Consider the following 17590-nt stretch of genomic DNA (forward strand, 5'->3'; position numbering starts at 1 on the left):
ACAAGACCTACTGGTACACAGCGAGGCACAGAACACCTTTACTGATATCAGCCCCACAGCTTTTGATAATTCTCCAGGCCTAATATCAGCAAATAAGCAGAATTTACTCCAAGTTTACACGATGCTGAAAGAAATGGGTATTTCTAAGCTCGTATGTGCCATCAACAACATCTTCTAGTTATTCAAGAATTTGTGCCAGCTCCCAAAAAAGTGAGTGCAAACTCCTGCAGCAAGAAGACGGCGCGACCTGGAATCAGCCAGGCTTTGCTGATTACTCCTCTGAGTAAACAGTGGTGTTCCCAGCACTTCAGCTCGCTCTCAAGCTTCTCCCATTGGCATACTACCCTATATTTAGGATAGAAGAGTGCAATGACAAGCATCGGGAAGAATGAATAAGTGGTTTAGGATGCTCAGAATAGTGGCAGAGACTGCATGAAGAAAACTGTGCTGAATTAGAAACTCTCAAAGTGAGGAAAGGAATCTGTAAAGCTAAATATGGGAAGAGACAGCATCCTATACATAAAGTTAAATAACAAATTTTGTTAAGCACAGTATTCCCAAGGCAAGAGATACTAGCCATCCATCCTATAACAGCAGCAAATGGTGGAAAGAAGCCCCTGCCTGGAGGAGCTGAGAGAAGACAGATGAATACTTGGTCTTTCTATATTAAAGTAAAAAAAAAAGGATTTTAGTCTCATTTTGGACGGGTGAGCAATATCAGTGCCATTTTCCCGAGCCTAAGAGCCAAAGCTCCAGGTCCAAGCGAGACACAGCCCTGCAGGGAGCGAGCACAAGCCCTGCTGCCAGCTCCCACGTCCCCTGCCTGCACATTCCCACCCCAAGCAGCGGAGACCAAGTTAAGCTCTAAAAACACACTCGGTGAGTTTGCGACTTGCAAACCTGCGACAAAACTTACTAAACTCCTACTTGTTGACTTGACGGGCGTCAGAGACTCGGGTGAGCCACTCCACAGCCTGTTGCTTCTGAGGAGCCAGGGTGGCCACGAGGAATGTTCTGCATCTACACGTTTCTGTGCAGCAGAACTATTTAATTGCATTTAGTCACCTGCACTGCTGATAAAAGTTTGGCTGTGGGTCTACTACACCCAAACAGCCCCTGCTCGCAGTGCCCAGCCCAACGTCGGCTCCCGGAGCCCCTGGGCCCCACCGAGCCCGGGCCAGGGGAGCCCGTCCCACGGCAGGGCCGGGGGCCACAGGTCTGCCCGGGTCCCTGAACGGAGCACACCCGGGCAGACACCAACTCCGCCGGGCACTTGCAAATCCACCTGCGCTCCCGCGGAGCCAGGCCGGTCCCGGGGAGAGCTGCTGGGCTCCCGCACACGCCGACGGGCCGAGCCCGGGAATCCCACCCGAGCTCCGGCACACCCCGCCAGGAACCAGGGCACATGCGGGACGGGCTGCCGCCACCTCCAGCACCTGGGCCGCTCCCACCGCCCCCGCCGGCGGCTGTAGTGAAGCCCCACGCCTCGTCCGGTACAGCCCAACCCGGCACAGCCCAACCCGGCACAGCCGCTCGGTGCCTCGGGCCGGGCCCGCTCCGCCTGCCGCCCGCCGGCAGGGCCAGTCCCGCTGGGCACCCCTGGGCGCGGCGCCCACCCAGGCCCTGGCCGGCGCCCGAAGAGTGGCCCCGGCGGCGGGAAAACACTGAGAAGGGGGAAGCGAACGCGGCACGGAGACCGGACGCCGCAGCAGCCCAGGCCGCCGCCCGCGCCCGGCCCCGGCAGGCCGCGGAGGGCGCGCCGGGGCTGAGGCAGCGCCGGGCCGCCCCCGCCGGGCCGACCTGCTGCCCGCGCACCGGGAGGCCGAGCCCGCCGCGCGTCTGCCCAGGCCGCGCCGCCGCTCCCGGCCCCAGCCCACCCGGTAGGCCAAGGGCAGGGCGGCCCGACAGGTGCCGCCGCAGCTCCGCGCTGCCGCCGCCGGGCGGAGGCCGAGCCCCCCCGTCTCCGCGGCCCCTCACCGTGCGACGGCCGGGCCCGGAGGCCGCTCCCCGCCGGCTCTCGCCGCCAGCAGCCCCGACGCACCGAGCGAGCGGGCGGCGCGGCGCGAGCGCGACCCCGCGCGGGCACGTACCTGGGGGCGGGGCACGCGGCGCCTAGCAACGGGCGGCACGAGCGCGCCGCGGCCAATGGGCGCCCGGCGGCCGAGTCCGCCCCGCCCCCTCCGCCCCGCCCCACCTGGCCGCTCGGGACCCCGCCTCCCCCCGCGCGCTGCGGCCGTCCCACGCTGCCCCGCCCTCCCCGCGGCCCCGCCCCACCGCCCCATCCGCTCCCTTCTGGCCCCGCTCCAAGCCCCGCCCACATCCCGACCTGCCACGCCCCCTCTTTAGTCCCCGCCCCCAGCCTCGCAGGCACCGCCCCGCGCCCCACGTGCGGCCGCGCCGCGAGGTGACCCCGGCCCCGCTGGCCCCGAGCCCGCGGGCAAATATTTGCCGGGGGCCGGCCCGACGCGGCAGCAGCCCCGGGGACGCCGCCATGCAGCCTGTGCTGGGCGTCCTGCTCGCCCTGGCCGCGGCCCTGGGCTCAGGTAGGGCCCCGGGCTAGGCCGCCGTGGGGCTGGAGAGCGCGGGGGGAGCAGGAACCGGGGGCTGCAGCGGGTGCCCTGTAGGGCAGGGACCCCTCTGTTCCACGGGACATGGGTCCCGTGCTCCGTGCGGCCGGGGTGTTCCCATTGTGTCCCCAGGCTGAGCTCCTGCCGTGCTGCCCAGGCCACCGCTCGCCCCTCAATGACTTCCAGCGCCTGCGAGCCACGGAGCTGGTGGCGGTGCCCGCAAACCCAGCGGTGCCCACGGACCCAGCGCTGCTGCTGCCGGAGCGGGGCTCTGCGGGGCAGTGTGCCCAGCGCTGTGCTGCCAGCCTTGCTTGCCGGTGAGCGGGACGTGGTGGGGCCATGGGGCAGGTGGGAGGGCAGGGGCTGTGACAGCGGGGTCACGCCGTGTGCTTGGGCCCATGTGTGTGCCCATGTGTGTGCCCACGGGTCCTGGCCCCACACGGTGCCATGCCAGGCTCCTGCTGTTCCTCGCAGGGCTTTCCACTACAACCGGCAGAGCCAGCTGTGCCAGCTGCTGCCCTGGACCCAGCACTCACCCCGTATCCAGCTGCAGAAAAACAACCACTATGACTTGTACCAAAAGAAAGGTGGGCTGGTGCCATGGGTGGGCATGGGGCCCCACAAACCGGGCATGGGCCACCCAGCACGAGGTTCCCCACTGCGAATGTGCCACAGCTCGGCCCCGGGCTCTGACACGGTGCCCGGCTCTGCCCAGACTACCTGCGGGACTGCATTGTGGCCGATGGCAGCAGCTACCGTGGCACACGGGCCACGACGGAGAAGGGTCTGCGCTGCCAGCACTGGCAAGCCACAACACCCCATGACCACAGGTGCCCCCATGTCCCCAGCTGCCCCGTGACACGTGTCAGTGGCCCTGGGCAGTTTGGGGCAGTGGGGAGTGGGCTGGGGACAATGTGGGGGCAACGGGAACAGCGTGGGGGTAATGGGGACAGCACGGAGGCAATGGCACTGACCAGGGGTGAAACATCATTGTGGCTGAGCTGGCCACGAGACGAGGGGCTCCTGGCAGCCCTCCTACCCATCCTGCTGCTGGCAGGTTCCTGCCGTCCCCCCGCAACCAGCTGGAGGAAAATTACTGCCGAAATCCCGACCAGGACAAGCGGGGCCCGTGGTGTTACACCGTCGACCCCAACATCCGACACCAGAGCTGCGGCATCAAGAAGTGCGAGGATGGTGAGTGCCACCGGTCAGGGAAACCCCATGCTCTGTGTCCCTCCCACCGCCCACTTAGCCCCCCTGGCTGTTGGCAGCTGTCTGCATGACCTGCAATGGGGAGGACTACCGTGGCACCGTGGACCACACCGAGTCGGGGACCGAGTGCCAGCGCTGGGACCTGCAGCATCCGCACAAGCACCCCTACCACCCTGACAAGTACTGGCCCCTGGCCCTGGGCAGTGCACAGTGCTCCGGCCACGCCAGGTGCCAGGGCAGTGGTGCCACCTTCAACCACTGCTCCCCGTCTCTGGCCCAGGTACCCTGACAAGGGTCTGGATGACAACTACTGCCGCAACCCCGACAGCTCTGAGCGGCCCTGGTGCTACACCACTGACCCCAGACGGGAGCGCGAGTACTGCCGCATCCGCATCTGCAGTAAGTCCCCGCTGGTGGCACCATGTGGCACAGGCCAGGTGTCCCAGGTGCCACCCTCACCCTGCGCTCTGCTCCACTCCTGCCCCACAAGCAGAAAAACGCCCACGGCCCCTCAATGTCACCACCAGCTGCTTCAGGGGCAAGGGTGAAGGCTACCGAGGCCGGGTGAACGTCACCGTGTCGGGGATCCCCTGCCAGCGCTGGGATGCCCAGACCCCCCACCAGCACCACTTCGTGCCTGAGAAGTACCCATGCAAGTAAGGGGGTGGAGGAGGTGCCCCCAGGGAGGGAGATGGTAGGCAGCACCCATGGGTACAGGACTAGGGGGGAGACACCCACACGGCCCCTGTGCCAGGGACCTGCAGGAGAACTACTGCCGCAACCCCGACGGCTCAGAGGCACCGTGGTGCTTCACTGCCCATCCCACCATCCGCATCGCCTTCTGCTTCCACATCCGCCGCTGCTCCGATGAGCTGAGCACTCAAGGTGAGCTGCCCCCAGGCACCCATCCCCAGGGTGCCTGCTGGGGGTGCCAGCCCTCCCTGCCTGTCCCCAGAGTGCTACCACAGCCACGGTGAGCGCTACCACGGCCGCGTCAGCAAGACACGCCAGGGCATCACCTGCCAGCCGTGGGCTGCCCAGGCGCCCCACGTGCCCCAGTGAGTGTTGTGAGGGAGCATGCTGGGGGGCATGTGGGGATGGGGACAAGGATGAGGATGGAGATGGGGATGGTGACTTCTTGCTGGCAGGATCTCGCCCGTCACCCACCCTGAGGCACACTTGGAGGAGAACTACTGCCGCAACCCTGATAACGACAGCCATGGCCCCTGGTGCTACACCATGGACCCTCGCACCCCCTTCGACTACTGTGCTATCAAGCCCTGCTGTGAGCCCAAGCCAACACCCTGTGGAGCCAGGGGGGACCCCAGCCACCCCCTGGGTGGTTTTGGCCCCTGCAGGGTGGCTGGGTCCCACCCCAATGCCACCCTCTGCTTTTTCTCCGCAGCCAGCAGTGCAGTGCCCTCTGTCCTGGAGAATGCAGGTGGGGCCCGCAGGTGCCAGGTGGGTGCTGTGGGGTGGGTGCCAGTGGCACGGCCCTGGTTGATGTCTGCCCTGCCAGCAGATGTGGTGGCGTTCGAGCAGTGTGGCCGTCGGGAGGAGAGACTGCAGCAGAAAGGGCGCATTGTTGGTGGCCAGCCCGGCAACTCGCCCTGGACCGTCAGCATCCGCAACCGGTGAGCGGGTTCCCTGCTGACACTGCTGCACGGCCGGCATCCCCACCAGGAGCTGACCTCCCATCCCTGCAGGGCTGGCGTGCACTTCTGCGGGGGGTCCCTGGTGCAGGAGCAGTGGGTGATCAGCACACGCCAGTGCTTCTCCTCCTGGTAAGGCCATGGCCAGGGTGGGGGGTGCTGGGAGCCCCCCACGCCCTCACGTCCCCATCCTGCAGTGATGCCGACCTGACGGGCTACAAGGTGCAGCTGGGGACGCTCTTCAAGGACCCTGGCCCCGGGGACCCTGACCAGCAAACCATCCCCATTGTCCGTATTGTCTGTGGCCCCTCCGCGTCCCAGCTGGTGATGCTGAAGCTGGCAAGGTGAATGGCCATGTCCTGAGCCCCATTGTGCCCCGCTGCTGGCCAGGCCGGCACCACATCCCACTGCCTCTCTTGCCGCAGGCCAGCTGTTCTGAACAAGCGTGTGGCGCTGATCTGCCTGCCACCTGAGCGCTACGTTGTGCCCGCCAGCACTGTCTGTGAGATCGCTGGCTGGGGGGAAACCAAAGGTACCTGCCGTGGGCAGCCCCTGCCAGGGACTCCCTGTAATGGCATCCCCTGACCATCCCTTGACCGCAGCATCCCCCTGGCCACAGTATTGCACAGTTCCTGGCATCCTCCTTTCCACAACATCTGCCTTTCATGACACCTCCTTCCGTAGCATTTTCCTGCCCATGTTATTCCCCCACCCACAGCATCCCCCTGTCCATGGTATCCCTCTTCCATGACATCTCCCTTCCACAGCATCCCACTGCCACAACATCCTCCTCCCCGTATCTTCCTGTCCATGCCATTCCCCAGCAACAACATTCCCGTACCCCAACATCCCCTGCCTGCAGTACCTCCTGGGAGGGCACTCCTCCTCCAAAGGCATGCTGTGTGCCCCCACCCACAGCATCGGCCCAGCCATGACACCCGCTGCCATGCCATCCCCCTGCCCGTGGCATCCCCATCTGTGCATCCCCTGCCCCATCATCCCCTGCCTGCTGCCCTGTGTGCCACCTGCCCGCAGGCATGGGGGACAACAGCGTGCTGAACGTGGCGTGGTTGCCAGTGCTGGCCCACGATGAGTGCAATGCGGCACTGCGCGGGCGCCTAAAAGAGAGCGAGCTGTGCACCGCCCCACTGCGCGCCGGTGTGGGGGCCTGTGAGGTGAGCGGGGCTGGGGACCACCACCTTGGGGAGCCCATGGGCACCAGCACCAGGGGGTGACACCGCTCTCTATGTGCCGCAGGGAGATTACGGGGGGCCACTGGCCTGCCTCACTGCTGACTGCTGGGTGCTGGAGGGGGTGATCACCCCCTCCCGCGTCTGTGCCCGCACCGACCAGCCCGCCCTCTTCATCCGCGTCTCCCTCTTTGTTGACTGGATCCACAAAGTGATGAAGATGGGCTGAAACAGCTCAGCCCCAGCCTTGGCACAAACACCACCATGCAATAAAGGCATGGCCGTGGATATCCGTGCTGCACAGAGTCTTGGACATTTATTTAGCTCCAAACTGTGGGTTTTCAGCCATCCTGCCCCTGGCAACACTCACTCCATCCTGCTCTGGTACCGGTGTGGTCCCCAGGGCCAGCAGTCACCCCGGGGCCGGCACAGCCGCAGGGCCACAGCGGGTGCTAGGTGCTGTGCCGGCCCATCCTGTCCCGCCAGGGCTGTCCCACGTGCTGGAGAAACCAGCGGGCGCAGTTCCCAAAGACATCGGCCTCTGTCTCCACACCAGTGAGTGCGTGGCCGCCCTCTGGGTACCACAGCAGCCTGTGGGACAGGACAGGGGATGCTCAGCTGCTCGCAGGGGCTCCTTCCCTGCTCCCAGACCCCTGAACCCTACTGACCGTGCCGGCACCCCCTTGGCCCGCAGCACCCGGTACAACTCCAGAGCCTGTGTGGGGCTGACTCGCCGGTCCCGGCCACCCACACACAGCAGCACCGGCGTCTGCACCTGCAGCACAGCCAGCAGTGGGGGCCCAGTGCTCTGCACCAAGCACTCCGCACCCATCCTGCCCCTGCCTTACCTGGGCCACCTGGGCAATGGGCGAGCGCAGCAGCATGGTGGCCACCTCCTCGGCACGGGGCACCCGCTCGAAGGAGTATGGCAGCCCCAGGGAGACATAGCGCCTGTGGCACAGAGCAGCCATGGGTGCTGTGGGGATGTGCCGTGGCATGGAGTTGGGGGTAGCACTCACCAGTCAGGGATGTCAGAGGTGCCCAGCAGCGCAGGCAGGTTGGAGACAGGGCTACGCAGGGCACAGGCTTGGTAGCGCTTGGGCTCATGGGCGAGAAGGTGCAGGGCGATGAAGGCTCCATGGGAACCAGCCAGCAGGGCCAGGCGGTGCGGGTCCAGGGGCTCACTATGCAGTGCCTGCTCCACTGCCAGCTGCGCCCGTGGGGCACCCGCACATCAGCACCCCAACATTAGACCCCCTCAGCAGCACCACATCCAGCACCCCCAGCCCAGCACCCCTCACCTGGGTGTCCGCCACATCCAGCACCCCCAGCCCAGCACCCCTCACCTGGGTGTCCGCCACATCCAGCACCCCCAGCCCAGCACCCCTCACCTGGGTGTCCGCCACATCCTGCTCACCCACACGGGAGAGCAGGGAGGTGATGCTGGCCTGGCCGAAGCCCAGGGAGCCGCGGTAGTTCACTGGGGACACGGGGGCCATGGGTGCCACGTTTCCGGTAGGGCACAGGGCCTATGTGTCCACGAGCTCCCTGACACTCACCCAGGAGCACGGCAAAGCCCAGCTGGCACAGGGCAGCCATGCTTGGACGCCAGCGGGCATCAAAGACTGCATGAGGGCCACCTGGGGCCAGTGAGGATGTCACCCAGGGTGCCACCAGCACTGCTAGGGTGTCCCCACCATCCCCTCACTCACCGTGGGGGCACACGACGAGGGGGTGTGGTGCCATGCTCTCCGGCGGGCTCAGCAACAAAGCCTCAAAAGCCTGGGTACCTGCGCCAGGGAAAGGTCCTGCTCAGCACCCACCACCCCAGGCACCCAGCACCCTGCCCTCCCCCTGCTCCTGAGGGTCCCCAGCACCCAGACAGCACCCGGGTGCGGTGGGGGCCCCCAGGTGCTCACTGTGTGCAGTGGGGCTCTGCCCATTGCAGGGTGGCTGGACCGTCAGGGTCTTCCAGGTGACACCGGGCACTGTTGGGGCATCCTCCACTGGCACCCAGCAGAGGGGAAGCTCCTGGCCTGCCGGTGGCAGCACTGCCACCACCTGGGGACAGGCAGAGGGTGGCACCAGGGCACCCCTGTCCCCTGCCAGGAGTGATCAGCTCCAATGTGCCTGCAATGCCAGTGCTCTGTGGTGCCATCCTGTGCCATCCCACCCCATGCCACATCTGGATGTGCCGTGCTGTGCCTGTCACACCACTCTGTGCCATGCCGTGCTGTCCTTGGCCGTACCACGCTGCACTGGGTCCTGGCATGCTTGCTGAGCTCTGCTGTTCCTTGCCACACTGTGCCATGCAACACTGTGCTGGAGCTGGCTGTGCCTCGCCAGGCTGTGCTCCCCTGTGCTGTGTTGTGCCAGTGGAGGGAGGGGATTGTCCCGCTCTGCTCTGTGCTGGGGCAGCCTCACCTGCAGCACTGTGCGCAGGGCTGGGTCCCATAAGATAAAAAAGATATTAAGCTACTACAGAGTGTCCAGAAGAGGGCCAGGAAGTTGGTGAAGGGTTTGGAGAGGAAGATGTATGAGGAGTGGCTGAAGTCACTTGGTTTGTTCAAGCTGGAGGAGACTGAGAGGAGACCTCATCACGGTTACAGCTTCCTCGCAAGAGGAGGAGGAGGGCAGGTGCTGATCTCTTCTCTTTGACAAACAATGACAGAACCCCAGGGAATGGCAGAAAAATGTACCAAGGCAGGTTTAGGTTGGACATGAGGAAAAGGTTCTTCACCCAGAGGGTGCTGGACACTGGAACAGGCTCCCCAGGGAGGTGTCACGGCCCCAAGCCTTGACAGTGTTTGAGAAGGTGAACTGTGGGGTGTCCTGTGCAGGGACAGCCATTGGACTTGCTGATCCTTATGGGTCCCTTCCAACTGAGGACGTTCTATGATCCTGTGATTCTATGCCGTGGCTGTGCTCTGCAATGCTGTGCTGTGTCTGGTCATGCCTAGTTGTGCCATGCAGTGCCACACCATGCCACGCCGTGCCCTGCCTGGCTGTGCATTGCCGTGCCACATCACTGTGCCAGACGGTGCGATGGCTTTGCTCACCAGGCTGGGAGGACTGTTTGGGGCTGAGCAGGTGGCCACCAGCAGGTCCCACTGGAGGGTGAGCAGCTCCCAGCACCCTTCAGGTGACTCTGGGGACAAAGAGCACATTGGCACTCACAGATGCTCACCGGGCACTGTGGGCAGCCCAGCGCCACATACCTGCCGTCAGGTTGGTGACAGTGGCTGCCTCTGTGTCCACGAGCAGCAGGTCCTGCAAGGGGGCAGAGCACAGGCAGCTGTGTCACTGCGGGGCATGGGGGCCACATCCCTGACCTGCCTGTCCCCAGGGCTCACCGTGCGGCTCCGCTGTGGGGTGCTCAGCACCACCCGCCGGCTGTCGGCTGCCCAGCACCGTGGTGGCAGTTCCTCTGTGTAGATCCCAGCAAAGGCTGGGAGCGGGCAGAGCAATGGTGAGCCTGGGACACGGGCACCTGGTGTGGGGAATCTCAGCCCCCTGGCAGCACCCAGCCCTGCCTGTTGTGCCATGCTCACCCTCCGTGGGTTCCTGCACCACCTCAAGCACGGTCACCGTCTGCCTTGTCTGCCAGGTGAGCTGGGGAAAGACGGTGGTCAGGGATAGGTCCCAGACAGGGAAACTGGGGCAGGGGGACTTGGGGGCTGATCCCACCCCTGGCCCCAGCTGGGCACAGTGAGAGACTGTGACATCCCAGGCTGGGTACCACACCACAGCGCAGGGTGGCACAGCCGTGCCCAGCACCCGCAGGGCCCCGCTCACCATGCGCAGGCGCAGGCACTGCCGATGGGGGCCCCCAACAGTCCCCTCCAGGTAGAGCAGGCGCCGGCCATCGGGGCTCAGCCGGGGGGAGCAGGTGGCACCGCACTCAGCTGACAGCAGCTCTGCGGGTGGCAGGGTTGAGCACGCCGGGGACCCCCAAGGCACACCCCGCATCCCAGTACTCACCGCAGTGCCCGCTGGCCAGGTCCAGGTGGAAAATCCCTGACCTGGGGAGGAGGCGTGGGTCAGGCTGGAGCCCCATGGACATGCTGGCCCCCACTGCCATGCTGACCCAGCACAGTGCAGGCATCCCAGCGTGGTGCTGGGGGACCCACCTCCTGTTAGAGCAGGATCTCAGCCCCAGGCGGAAGGGTTCGTGCCACCAGCCCACGAACACCACGCCACGGTCATCTGGGGACCACAGGGCCTGTGCAACAGCTGAGCTTGTCCCACAGCCCCAGGCTGGCCCGCCCTGGGACTCTCCCTGCCCCCCGTCTACCTGGCCAGGGGAGAGGTGCTCTGGGATGTCCTCCAGCACGGAGAGCCTGCTGTTCACCAGGTCCAGAACACAGAGGACGGGCACGCTGCGGGTGCTCAGTGCCTCCCCCCAGTCCTCGTGGTACACGAACTGCTCACCCTGCAGCACAGCCCTGTCAGCCCCATGCCCCCAGACACAGGGCTCTGTGCATGGTATGCTCGTGGGGTGTATGGCATGCTTCTGGGGTGCACAGCATCCTCATGGGGCACACAGCACACACACAGGGTGCGTGGCACATTCACAGAGCACATGGCACTCACCTCATCCTCATCCTCCTCCACAAGCCTGGCTGCTCCTGGCACATCCCAGGGGCCAGGGGGCCGTGGTTTGGGCCGGCTCTTCTCAGCCACGTAGAGTAGCTGTGCCTCCGAGTGGGACCAGGCCAGGCAGGCGAAGGGCCCTGGGATGGAAAGAGGTGCCGGAGCCCAGGCTGGCACAGGCACAGCCGGGCACCAGGCAGGCACTGGGGCCACTGTCTGTGCTGCAGGCAGGGGGCACGGTGCAGGGGGCATGGTGCAGTGGGCAGGGGCCCTACCCTCCGCATACACCTCCCCGTGCTTCCCCAGCGCTGTCAGGTCCACACTGTGGCTGCGCCCACTGCTGCCCCACACCTGAAGGGACGGGGGTCAGCACCAGCATACCATGGCTGCAGTGCCCACCACTCCATGCTAGCTCTCCAGCCAGCCTGGGGAGCCACGAGGCTGCCGTAGCCAGGGCAGCCCACGTTACCTCCAGCAGCTCGTGGCCCTGCCACGGGCATCGGCTGAGCACGGCACGGTGCTGGCCCGAGGGCGAGTCCTGGCTGAGGAGCCTGCAGGTGGGAGGGAGGGAGGCAGGCTGCGGTGGGCACATGCTGTGGGCACCAGCCACGCGACGGGCACTGGCCACACCACCCCATCCCACAGCCTCTCCGTGCCATACTGGTTGTGGAACTCAGCGCTGAGCGCTGCCCGGCTGACGGCAAGGCCGCCAGCTGTACGCTGCAGGCTGTAGTGGCGGCTGAAGCGCAGGAGCCGGTGGCGGGGCACGTCGTGGCGGCTGCACTCTGCAGGACGGGACTGTCACTGTCACTGCCTGCCTGCACCGGGCCCGCAGGCAGAGAGCACCGAGTTGCTGTGCCCGCCGCTCACCGGTGTAGAGCAGGAAGGTCTGTCCCCCCGCGGTGCTGCCAAGGGCGGCATGGGTGACAGCTGGGAACCGTCTCAGCTCCTGGTAGCAGGCAGCAGGGCTGGCGGTTGCCTGGGCCGGGGCAGAAGCACACTGGTGGGGGGACAGCTCACCCCTCTGCCTACACCCACCCCAAAAAAAGAGGCTGCACCCACCCGCGCAGCCCCCTAGTCTCCCCTGCCCACCTCTGTGCCCTGCTCAGTTCCCGAATCCATGAGGCCTTGCTCCGCTGCGCTGGGCTGCTGGCACTGTCTGCTCGGCAGTGCGGCAGGCTGCCAGGGCGTGCGCGAGCAGCCAGTGCCGGGGGCCTGCCCGGCGCCAGCCCTCCAGCTGCCCGGCGCTGCCTGTCCTGCCTGCGGCCACGGGGAGGTCCCATCCTCCGCCATGGGGCACCGTGGCCCTGGCAGCACACACGCTGTCCCCTGGAGAAGAAGGAGCTGGTGGCCGTGAGCCCCAGGGGCACCAGGAACAGAGGTGGCACTGGCACCAACACCACTATGGGAGACAGCGGGGTGCTGAGCTACGCTGTTTTTTGGGGGGTGGCAGCAGCAAGTTAGCACTGCAGGTGCTTGAGCAGCCACAGTGCCATGTTCATAAAGGGATTTTGGGGCCCACAATAAGCAGGCAGCCCAATCACTGGAGACTAAAGGAGCCCTCCAGTCTTGCAGCCGCCTCGGTGTCGTGTGTCCAGCCTCAGCCTGTTCGTACAGGAGATAGCGCACAGCCTGGGACCCAAGAATCACTTTTCTTCCCAGCTAATGCAGAAACAAGGGATAGGCTAAGGCTGGGACAGGCCTGGCACATCCCCTTGGCTTTGGCATGAGCCTTCTGACTGAGTAGGCAAAATAAACGGCAAGTGTACACCAAGGGGTGTTGCTCTCTGGAGAATTACTGACCTCCTCAGGTGCTGTTACCAGCAGCCAAGGCTAAAGAGTATTTTGAAGAACCTGCGTTTCATCACATCTATATTTGTTTCATTAGTTCAATTCTGTCGTTACTATACAAAACATTTGACCTGTTCCCAAATGACTGGGGAGCGGCACAGGGAAGGCTTGGGGGACTTACCCAGGAAGCTCAGGGAAGGTCCAGGGCCCATTCCCTGCTCCTGCTGATCCTCCTTCTTGCTACAGCCCCTTTCCTACACACTTCTGGGCAGACAGGCAGCACAAAGGATGTCAATAGTCCACCCTCACCTTTTTATGGAGCTAGGGCAGCCAGAGCAGGTACTGCTATCCCAGTTTTGTTAGGGGAAACAGCCAAGGTTAGTAAAGTCACCAGCAGCAGAGGGTAGAGAATGGCCTCTAAGAGGAAATGTAAATCCACTTCTTGCACCCATTTCTCCGACACACAAGCAGTATTTTATTGCAAGAGAGCCCTCCTGCAGTTCCTTTCTCTTGAGTTAAAAGCAATGTTTAACCCAGCCTCAGCTCCAATGCCATCCATGCCCTTCTCTGCCACAAGGGCCACAGGCAGCACACCCTAAGCACATCCATCTTTTAAGTCAGGCTAAATATCAGAGGTGTCCCTGGAGACTTCCTGGGATTGCTCCTTCTGTACCTACAGAGGCACGTGGATCTCCTGTGAACACAAGTCAAGGTGAGCTGTTGGCAGGACTCTGAGTTTGATTCATCCACTGTTTCCCCAGGATATCCTTATCAAACTTTTGCTCCACGGTGTACCCAGTGAGAATCCTCCCCCCAAAGAGGGTTCTTGTCAATTACTGGCTTCACATTTCTGTGATTTGAAGTGGAAAGGCACAAGGATGTGTCAGACTGCAGGGGGGAAGAGGGAGGATGAGGGGAAAGGGAAGCTGATCCTAAAGTTTTATGTGCACCAGGACCAAGTCCCAGGTCCTGATGCTTTGCTGAGTTCAGAGCAAGACTGCTAGCAGCTTCCTGGAACCAGACAAAACTCTCAGTGAACCTGGAGACCTCCCGTACCCCCATGACTCTCCCAGCTCACTGACCCGGTGTGGCCAAGAGGCAGGTAGGGCCAGTCTTCTAGAAAATGGAAAGTTTAAAGAAAGATGACTTGATTCAGCAGTCACAGTACACACCACACACTTGAAAGCCTCAGCCTGTCACAACCGCAGCTATTACTTAAGTTTTCCGGTCTTTTAACACATTATCCCTATGGTGCTTATTTATCTTACTCTTTTTTGGGGGAGAGACAGCTACCCAAGGTGCCTTCCACTGCTGTCAGTACCTTGGCACCAGAACACAAGCAGACTCCATCTTCTGGGAACATTAAAGAAGAGCCAGGCTTGGCAAAGCCATTAGGGACAATGAGCAGCTCTTCCTCAACAATTCACCTATGTCGTGACACATTCCTCTCTTGAGATCACCTCAGGTCACTGAATTACTATCAGGTTCAATTGCCTGCAACAGAGGGGATGAAGGTACATTTGACTTTGAAGCCGTTTCCGAATATCAAGGCTCTGCTAGCAGTAGATACCTAGAGACGCCAAAAGTTAATTTTCTAGAGGCTAGAATTATTTTAAAAGTCTGGTCCAATCCACTCACTCATCTTAAAATATGTGCTTTGGATCGGACAGGACCACCTTTATGGGGTATGCAAAGTTTGAATTCAAGCTCTACCTCCCTCCTCTGACATCAGAAAAATGGTGATGTCACCACAGTATCACCTCATCTCCTTCCCAAGGTCAAAATTCAGTCCTATCATTTATTTCCAAACCTCAGAACTGTTAACGCAATGAGGACTGCGGGATTGCTCCCATCCCTGCAGGAGGTCTGGCAGCCTGTCGGGCAGGCAGCAAGCACTAAACCCGGCTGTTTGCACCCTGGGAGTGCAGACCTGTCTGAAGCTATGGATGTGGCTCAGGCTCTCATGAAACTGCTTCAATCTGGCACCTTCATTAGAGGCTTGGAAGCAGCTTGCTCTCCAGTTCAGGCCCTGGGAAAAGGTCTCAGACCACCACAAGGTCTCAGCTACGAACAAGTTGAGCTGAAGGGTATCCAAGCACCCAGCTCTCTCAGGACAAGAGTAAAGCTTTGAGGACACAAAGCACATTGTCGTTTCCTGCTATGTTAAATGTACGGTAGGGAAAACAACACCACTAACACAGTACATAAATCAATTTCCTGAGTTAGAATACACAAATCCACTCCAGAAAAGTTTAATGTGGGTTCCTGGGCATCATTTCCCAAAAAAAGACACAGTACAAGATAAAAAGGTGAGCAGAACTCCCCAGTATTAAAAACAATTGAATGCTTTAAATGTATCAAAGCTGCACCTACTACAAGGCTACAGCCTTTCCAGCAGCTGCTGCTGGGAGCAGGAACAGCCCGAGGACCTGGAGACTTCTTCACCTTGCAGATGGTCAAACTAGAAAGACAGGTCTTGCAGAGACTCTGAGAACTCCTGAGACTCCCTGAAAGGAAAAGGGCAGTGCTCCATTCCTCCATTCCACAGCGAGCTGCCCAGCATCCCCGCTGGGAGACGAACCAGACAGGCTGAGCCAAGTGCTGGGAGGAGCTGAACCCTGCAGGAGACAGATCCCTGCACCAATATGGCTTTGGCCACACAGTGTGGCAACACCTACTCCTGTGGGAAAGCCTGAGGTCAGAGGGGAAAGGCAGAACCAGGACAACAGCCTGCCAGGGGACCAGGAAGGGATCCGAGACACCACCGTACTACTCAGGGACACACAATGCATCTCAAGCAGTCAGCCTGGCACAGCCCCAGTCCCAGGGATGCCTGCGGTACCTTCTGCCTCCTGTTCAGACTTTGGGTGAAAAACCTTCAGGTAAGTGAGGCAGATCTGGTGATCTCCAGCTCACCCCTCCCTCTCCCACACATTTGAAGCAGGACTAACCTTAAAGTCAAATCAAGCTGTTCAGGACCTTTTCCAGACAGATACCGAGTTATCTCCAAGGATAGAGACCTCAGGACTCCACTCCAGCACACCCGGAATAAGCAGTGCATGAACCACAGGTGTACTTTGGGTGTACGTGAGCCACAGAGCAAATGCCTCCGAGGAAAGACATCAGTGCTTTCCCTCTACCTGCCAGTTTTGTATGACAGCATCACCTCTCATCACTTGGTATCACCCCTGAGTCAAAGTGTGATGATCTGTGGCTGCTCCACTCCGAGTTCTGCAGTTGGCATGAAGCACTTATTTCCCCTGGGACCACACACCAGAGGTAGCCAAACCTCTCAGTGAAGTGTAACTGGGTAGCTGAGCTGAGGGCAAGGCTGGGGGACCACTTATTCAAACAATGGAAAACACAGAACTTCCTTTGGAGAACAAAACTGTGAGCGTGGGGAAGACCTATGCTGAGGAGTCACCTGCTGATGTCAGACCTGCCAGGCTCAAAAATACAAAGAACATTAAAGTCAACCAGGTGCCCAGGAAACACTGCAGACATCACATTGCCATAATTTAAAAAATAGCTTCCAATTGCAGAATAATATACCAAGACATCTAAAGTCTGCTGGGAAGCAAAAAGATCTTTACTCACACCAACTGCGTGGACCCAAACAAACATGAGCAGTGAGTTTGCAGCTCTAGATGCCCACTGAAAAAACTAGAAATGAACAGAGTGGTGGGAAGAGAAATTTCCTTTTCCTTGCCAGTTGCCTCTGAGAACAAGCACCTGTCCCGAGGTGCCAGCAAAGGGCACTCTCCTGTGGCATGTGCACATGTGAGCCTGCTGTCCCCACCCAGCCCTGACCAGGTCTTCACGCTGAGACACCATCCAAACCAGCAGGATCACCAGATCTTCTGCTGTGACTCCAAGTGTGAGTCAGGCAGGTCAGGTGTCTCCCAGAGCTGCCAGCAGCCCCGGGTGTGCATCCCCTTCTGTCACAGCCCCCGGGTGCGAGCCCCGTGAGCCAGGCGGGTGGAAGGGCAGGCTCTGGACATCCAGGACGGTGGCAGGGAGCCGGGCATCCCGTGGCCCGGCCGCAGGCAGGCAGAGAGCAGGCAGGGCAGGAGCACAGCGGTTTATTGGCAACACAAGCAGAGGCGGCGGCGGCGGCGGGCCCGGGGCGGGGCGGTGCGGGGTTCCGGCGGGGCGGCCCGGGCCTATGTCAGCGTCTCGCCCTTGGTGACCTGCGGGAAGAGGAGCCGCCTCAGCCAAGGCCACACCGGCCAGACCCACCCCCGGGCCCGCCCGCGCCCCGGTGCTCACCCGGGCCTCGATGTACTCGATCCTGCGCTCCAGCGCCGTCAGCTTCTCGTTCAGGGTGGCGAGCCGGGACCGGCACGACATGTCTGCGGGGAGGCGGCGGTGAGAGAGCGCGGCGCCCGCCCCGCCGCCCCCTCCCGCCAAGCGCCGCCCCGGCCCCCTCACCGAAGGAGTTGAGGAAATCCGCAATCTTCTTGATGGAGCTGGTGATCACCTCGATGTACTCGCGGTTGGCCCAGTCCTGGTGGATCTCTCGCTGCACCGGGTCCTCCTGCACCGACATGGCCGCCGCCGCCGCACCGCGCCTGCGCGGGGCCGC

The 17590-nt window shown here is 62.1% G+C and overlaps 4 protein-coding genes across 10 annotated transcripts in view; 1 reads left to right on the forward strand and 3 right to left on the reverse strand.

Annotated features, from left to right (window-relative positions):
- Positions 1-2080, reverse strand: part of DAG1 (dystroglycan 1) — a 49734-nt gene extending 47654 nt beyond the window's left edge. Inside the window, exon 1 of one of the 2 annotated variants that reach the window (XM_065845943.2) lies at positions 1978-2080. The gene's annotated coding sequence lies outside the window, so the exon portion shown is untranslated. Of the gene's footprint in view, positions 1-916; positions 942-1977 lie in introns of those variants that run through there. The other variant, XM_065845945.2, reaches the window with a different exon arrangement.
- Positions 2081-2399: 319 nt separating this feature from the next.
- On the forward strand, positions 2400-6924 carry MST1 (macrophage stimulating 1). Of its 5 annotated transcripts, none has more exons than XM_065845954.2 (18): positions 2400-2543; positions 2725-2884; positions 3042-3154; positions 3283-3397; positions 3625-3761; positions 3839-3959; positions 4060-4178; positions 4270-4435; positions 4534-4664; positions 4735-4837; positions 4928-5064; positions 5185-5220; positions 5302-5413; positions 5486-5563; positions 5629-5775; positions 5857-5963; positions 6467-6606; positions 6689-6924. In XM_065845954.2, exons 1-18 carry the CDS (start codon positions 2492-2494, stop codon positions 6848-6850), a joined length of 2136 nt encoding a protein of 711 aa, XP_065702026.1. In that variant the 5' UTR covers positions 2400-2491; the 3' UTR covers positions 6851-6924. The 5 variants fall into 5 exon arrangements, with proteins under 5 accessions (XP_065702026.1, XP_065702027.1, XP_071669165.1 ...); XM_065845955.2 differs by having other exon boundaries at positions 2401-2543; positions 4273-4435; XM_071813064.1 differs by having other exon boundaries at positions 2402-2543; positions 3820-3959.
- On the reverse strand, positions 6910-12507 carry APEH (acylaminoacyl-peptide hydrolase). Of its 2 annotated transcripts, XM_071813062.1 has the most exons (22): positions 12307-12507; positions 12085-12193; positions 11876-11999; positions 11684-11765; positions 11490-11565; positions 11215-11354; positions 10916-11053; positions 10752-10843; positions 10603-10643; positions 10417-10538; positions 10173-10233; positions 9975-10069; positions 9840-9891; positions 9681-9769; positions 8541-8682; positions 8334-8411; positions 8181-8261; positions 8013-8101; positions 7641-7831; positions 7470-7572; positions 7290-7396; positions 6910-7212 (listed from the first exon to the last, which is right to left on the reverse strand). In XM_071813062.1, the coding sequence occupies exons 1-22, from the start codon at positions 12505-12507 to the stop codon at positions 7074-7076; spliced, it is 2352 nt and encodes a 783-aa protein (XP_071669163.1). In that variant the 3' UTR covers positions 6910-7073. The 2 variants fall into 2 exon arrangements, with proteins under 2 accessions (XP_071669163.1, XP_071669164.1); XM_071813063.1 differs by lacking the exon at positions 11490-11565 and having other exon boundaries at positions 11684-11999; positions 12307-12396.
- Positions 12508-16571: 4064 nt separating this feature from the next.
- BRK1 (BRICK1 subunit of SCAR/WAVE actin nucleating complex) lies at positions 16572-17572 on the reverse strand. Its single transcript, XM_065845346.2, has 3 exons — positions 17437-17572; positions 17275-17357; positions 16572-17195 (listed from the first exon to the last, which is right to left on the reverse strand). Exons 1-3 carry the CDS (start codon positions 17552-17554, stop codon positions 17169-17171), a joined length of 228 nt encoding a protein of 75 aa, XP_065701418.1. The 5' UTR covers positions 17555-17572; the 3' UTR covers positions 16572-17168.
- Positions 17573-17590: the final 18 nt, after the last annotated feature.

This window comes from Patagioenas fasciata, chromosome 10, assembly GCF_037038585.1.
Source record: "Patagioenas fasciata isolate bPatFas1 chromosome 10, bPatFas1.hap1, whole genome shotgun sequence".
NCBI lineage: Eukaryota > Metazoa > Chordata > Aves > Columbiformes > Columbidae > Patagioenas > Patagioenas fasciata.

Excerpts from the sequence above, each read along its gene's own strand:
- MST1 (XM_065845952.2), top strand. The coding sequence starts at position 2,652 with ATGGGTCCCGTGCTCCGTGCGGCCGGGGTGTTCCCATTGTGTCCCCAG. Across the intron at positions 2,885-3,041 it reads GCTGCCAGCCTTGCTTGCCG|GGCTTTCCACTACAACCGGC; the intron begins GTGAGCGGGACG and ends TGTTCCTCGCAG. Across the intron at positions 3,398-3,624 it reads ACAACACCCCATGACCACAG|GTTCCTGCCGTCCCCCCGCA; the intron begins GTGCCCCCATGT and ends TGCTGCTGGCAG.
- APEH (XM_071813062.1), bottom strand. The coding sequence starts at position 12,507 with ATGGCGGAGGATGGGACCTCCCCGTGGCCGCAGGCAGGACAGGCAGCG. Across the intron at positions 12,000-12,084 it reads GACCTTCCTGCTCTACACCG|AGTGCAGCCGCCACGACGTG; the intron begins GTGAGCGGCGGG and ends CCCGTCCTGCAG. Across the intron at positions 7,573-7,640 it reads ACCTCTGACATCCCTGACTG|GCGCTATGTCTCCCTGGGGC; the intron begins GTGAGTGCTACC and ends TCTGTGCCACAG.
- BRK1 (XM_065845346.2), bottom strand. The coding sequence starts at position 17,554 with ATGTCGGTGCAGGAGGACCCGGTGCAGCGAGAGATCCACCAGGACTGG. Across the intron at positions 17,358-17,436 it reads GGATTTCCTCAACTCCTTCG|ACATGTCGTGCCGGTCCCGG; the intron begins GTGAGGGGGCCG and ends GCCTCCCCGCAG. Across the intron at positions 17,196-17,274 it reads TCGAGTACATCGAGGCCCGG|GTCACCAAGGGCGAGACGCT; the intron begins GTGAGCACCGGG and ends CTCTTCCCGCAG.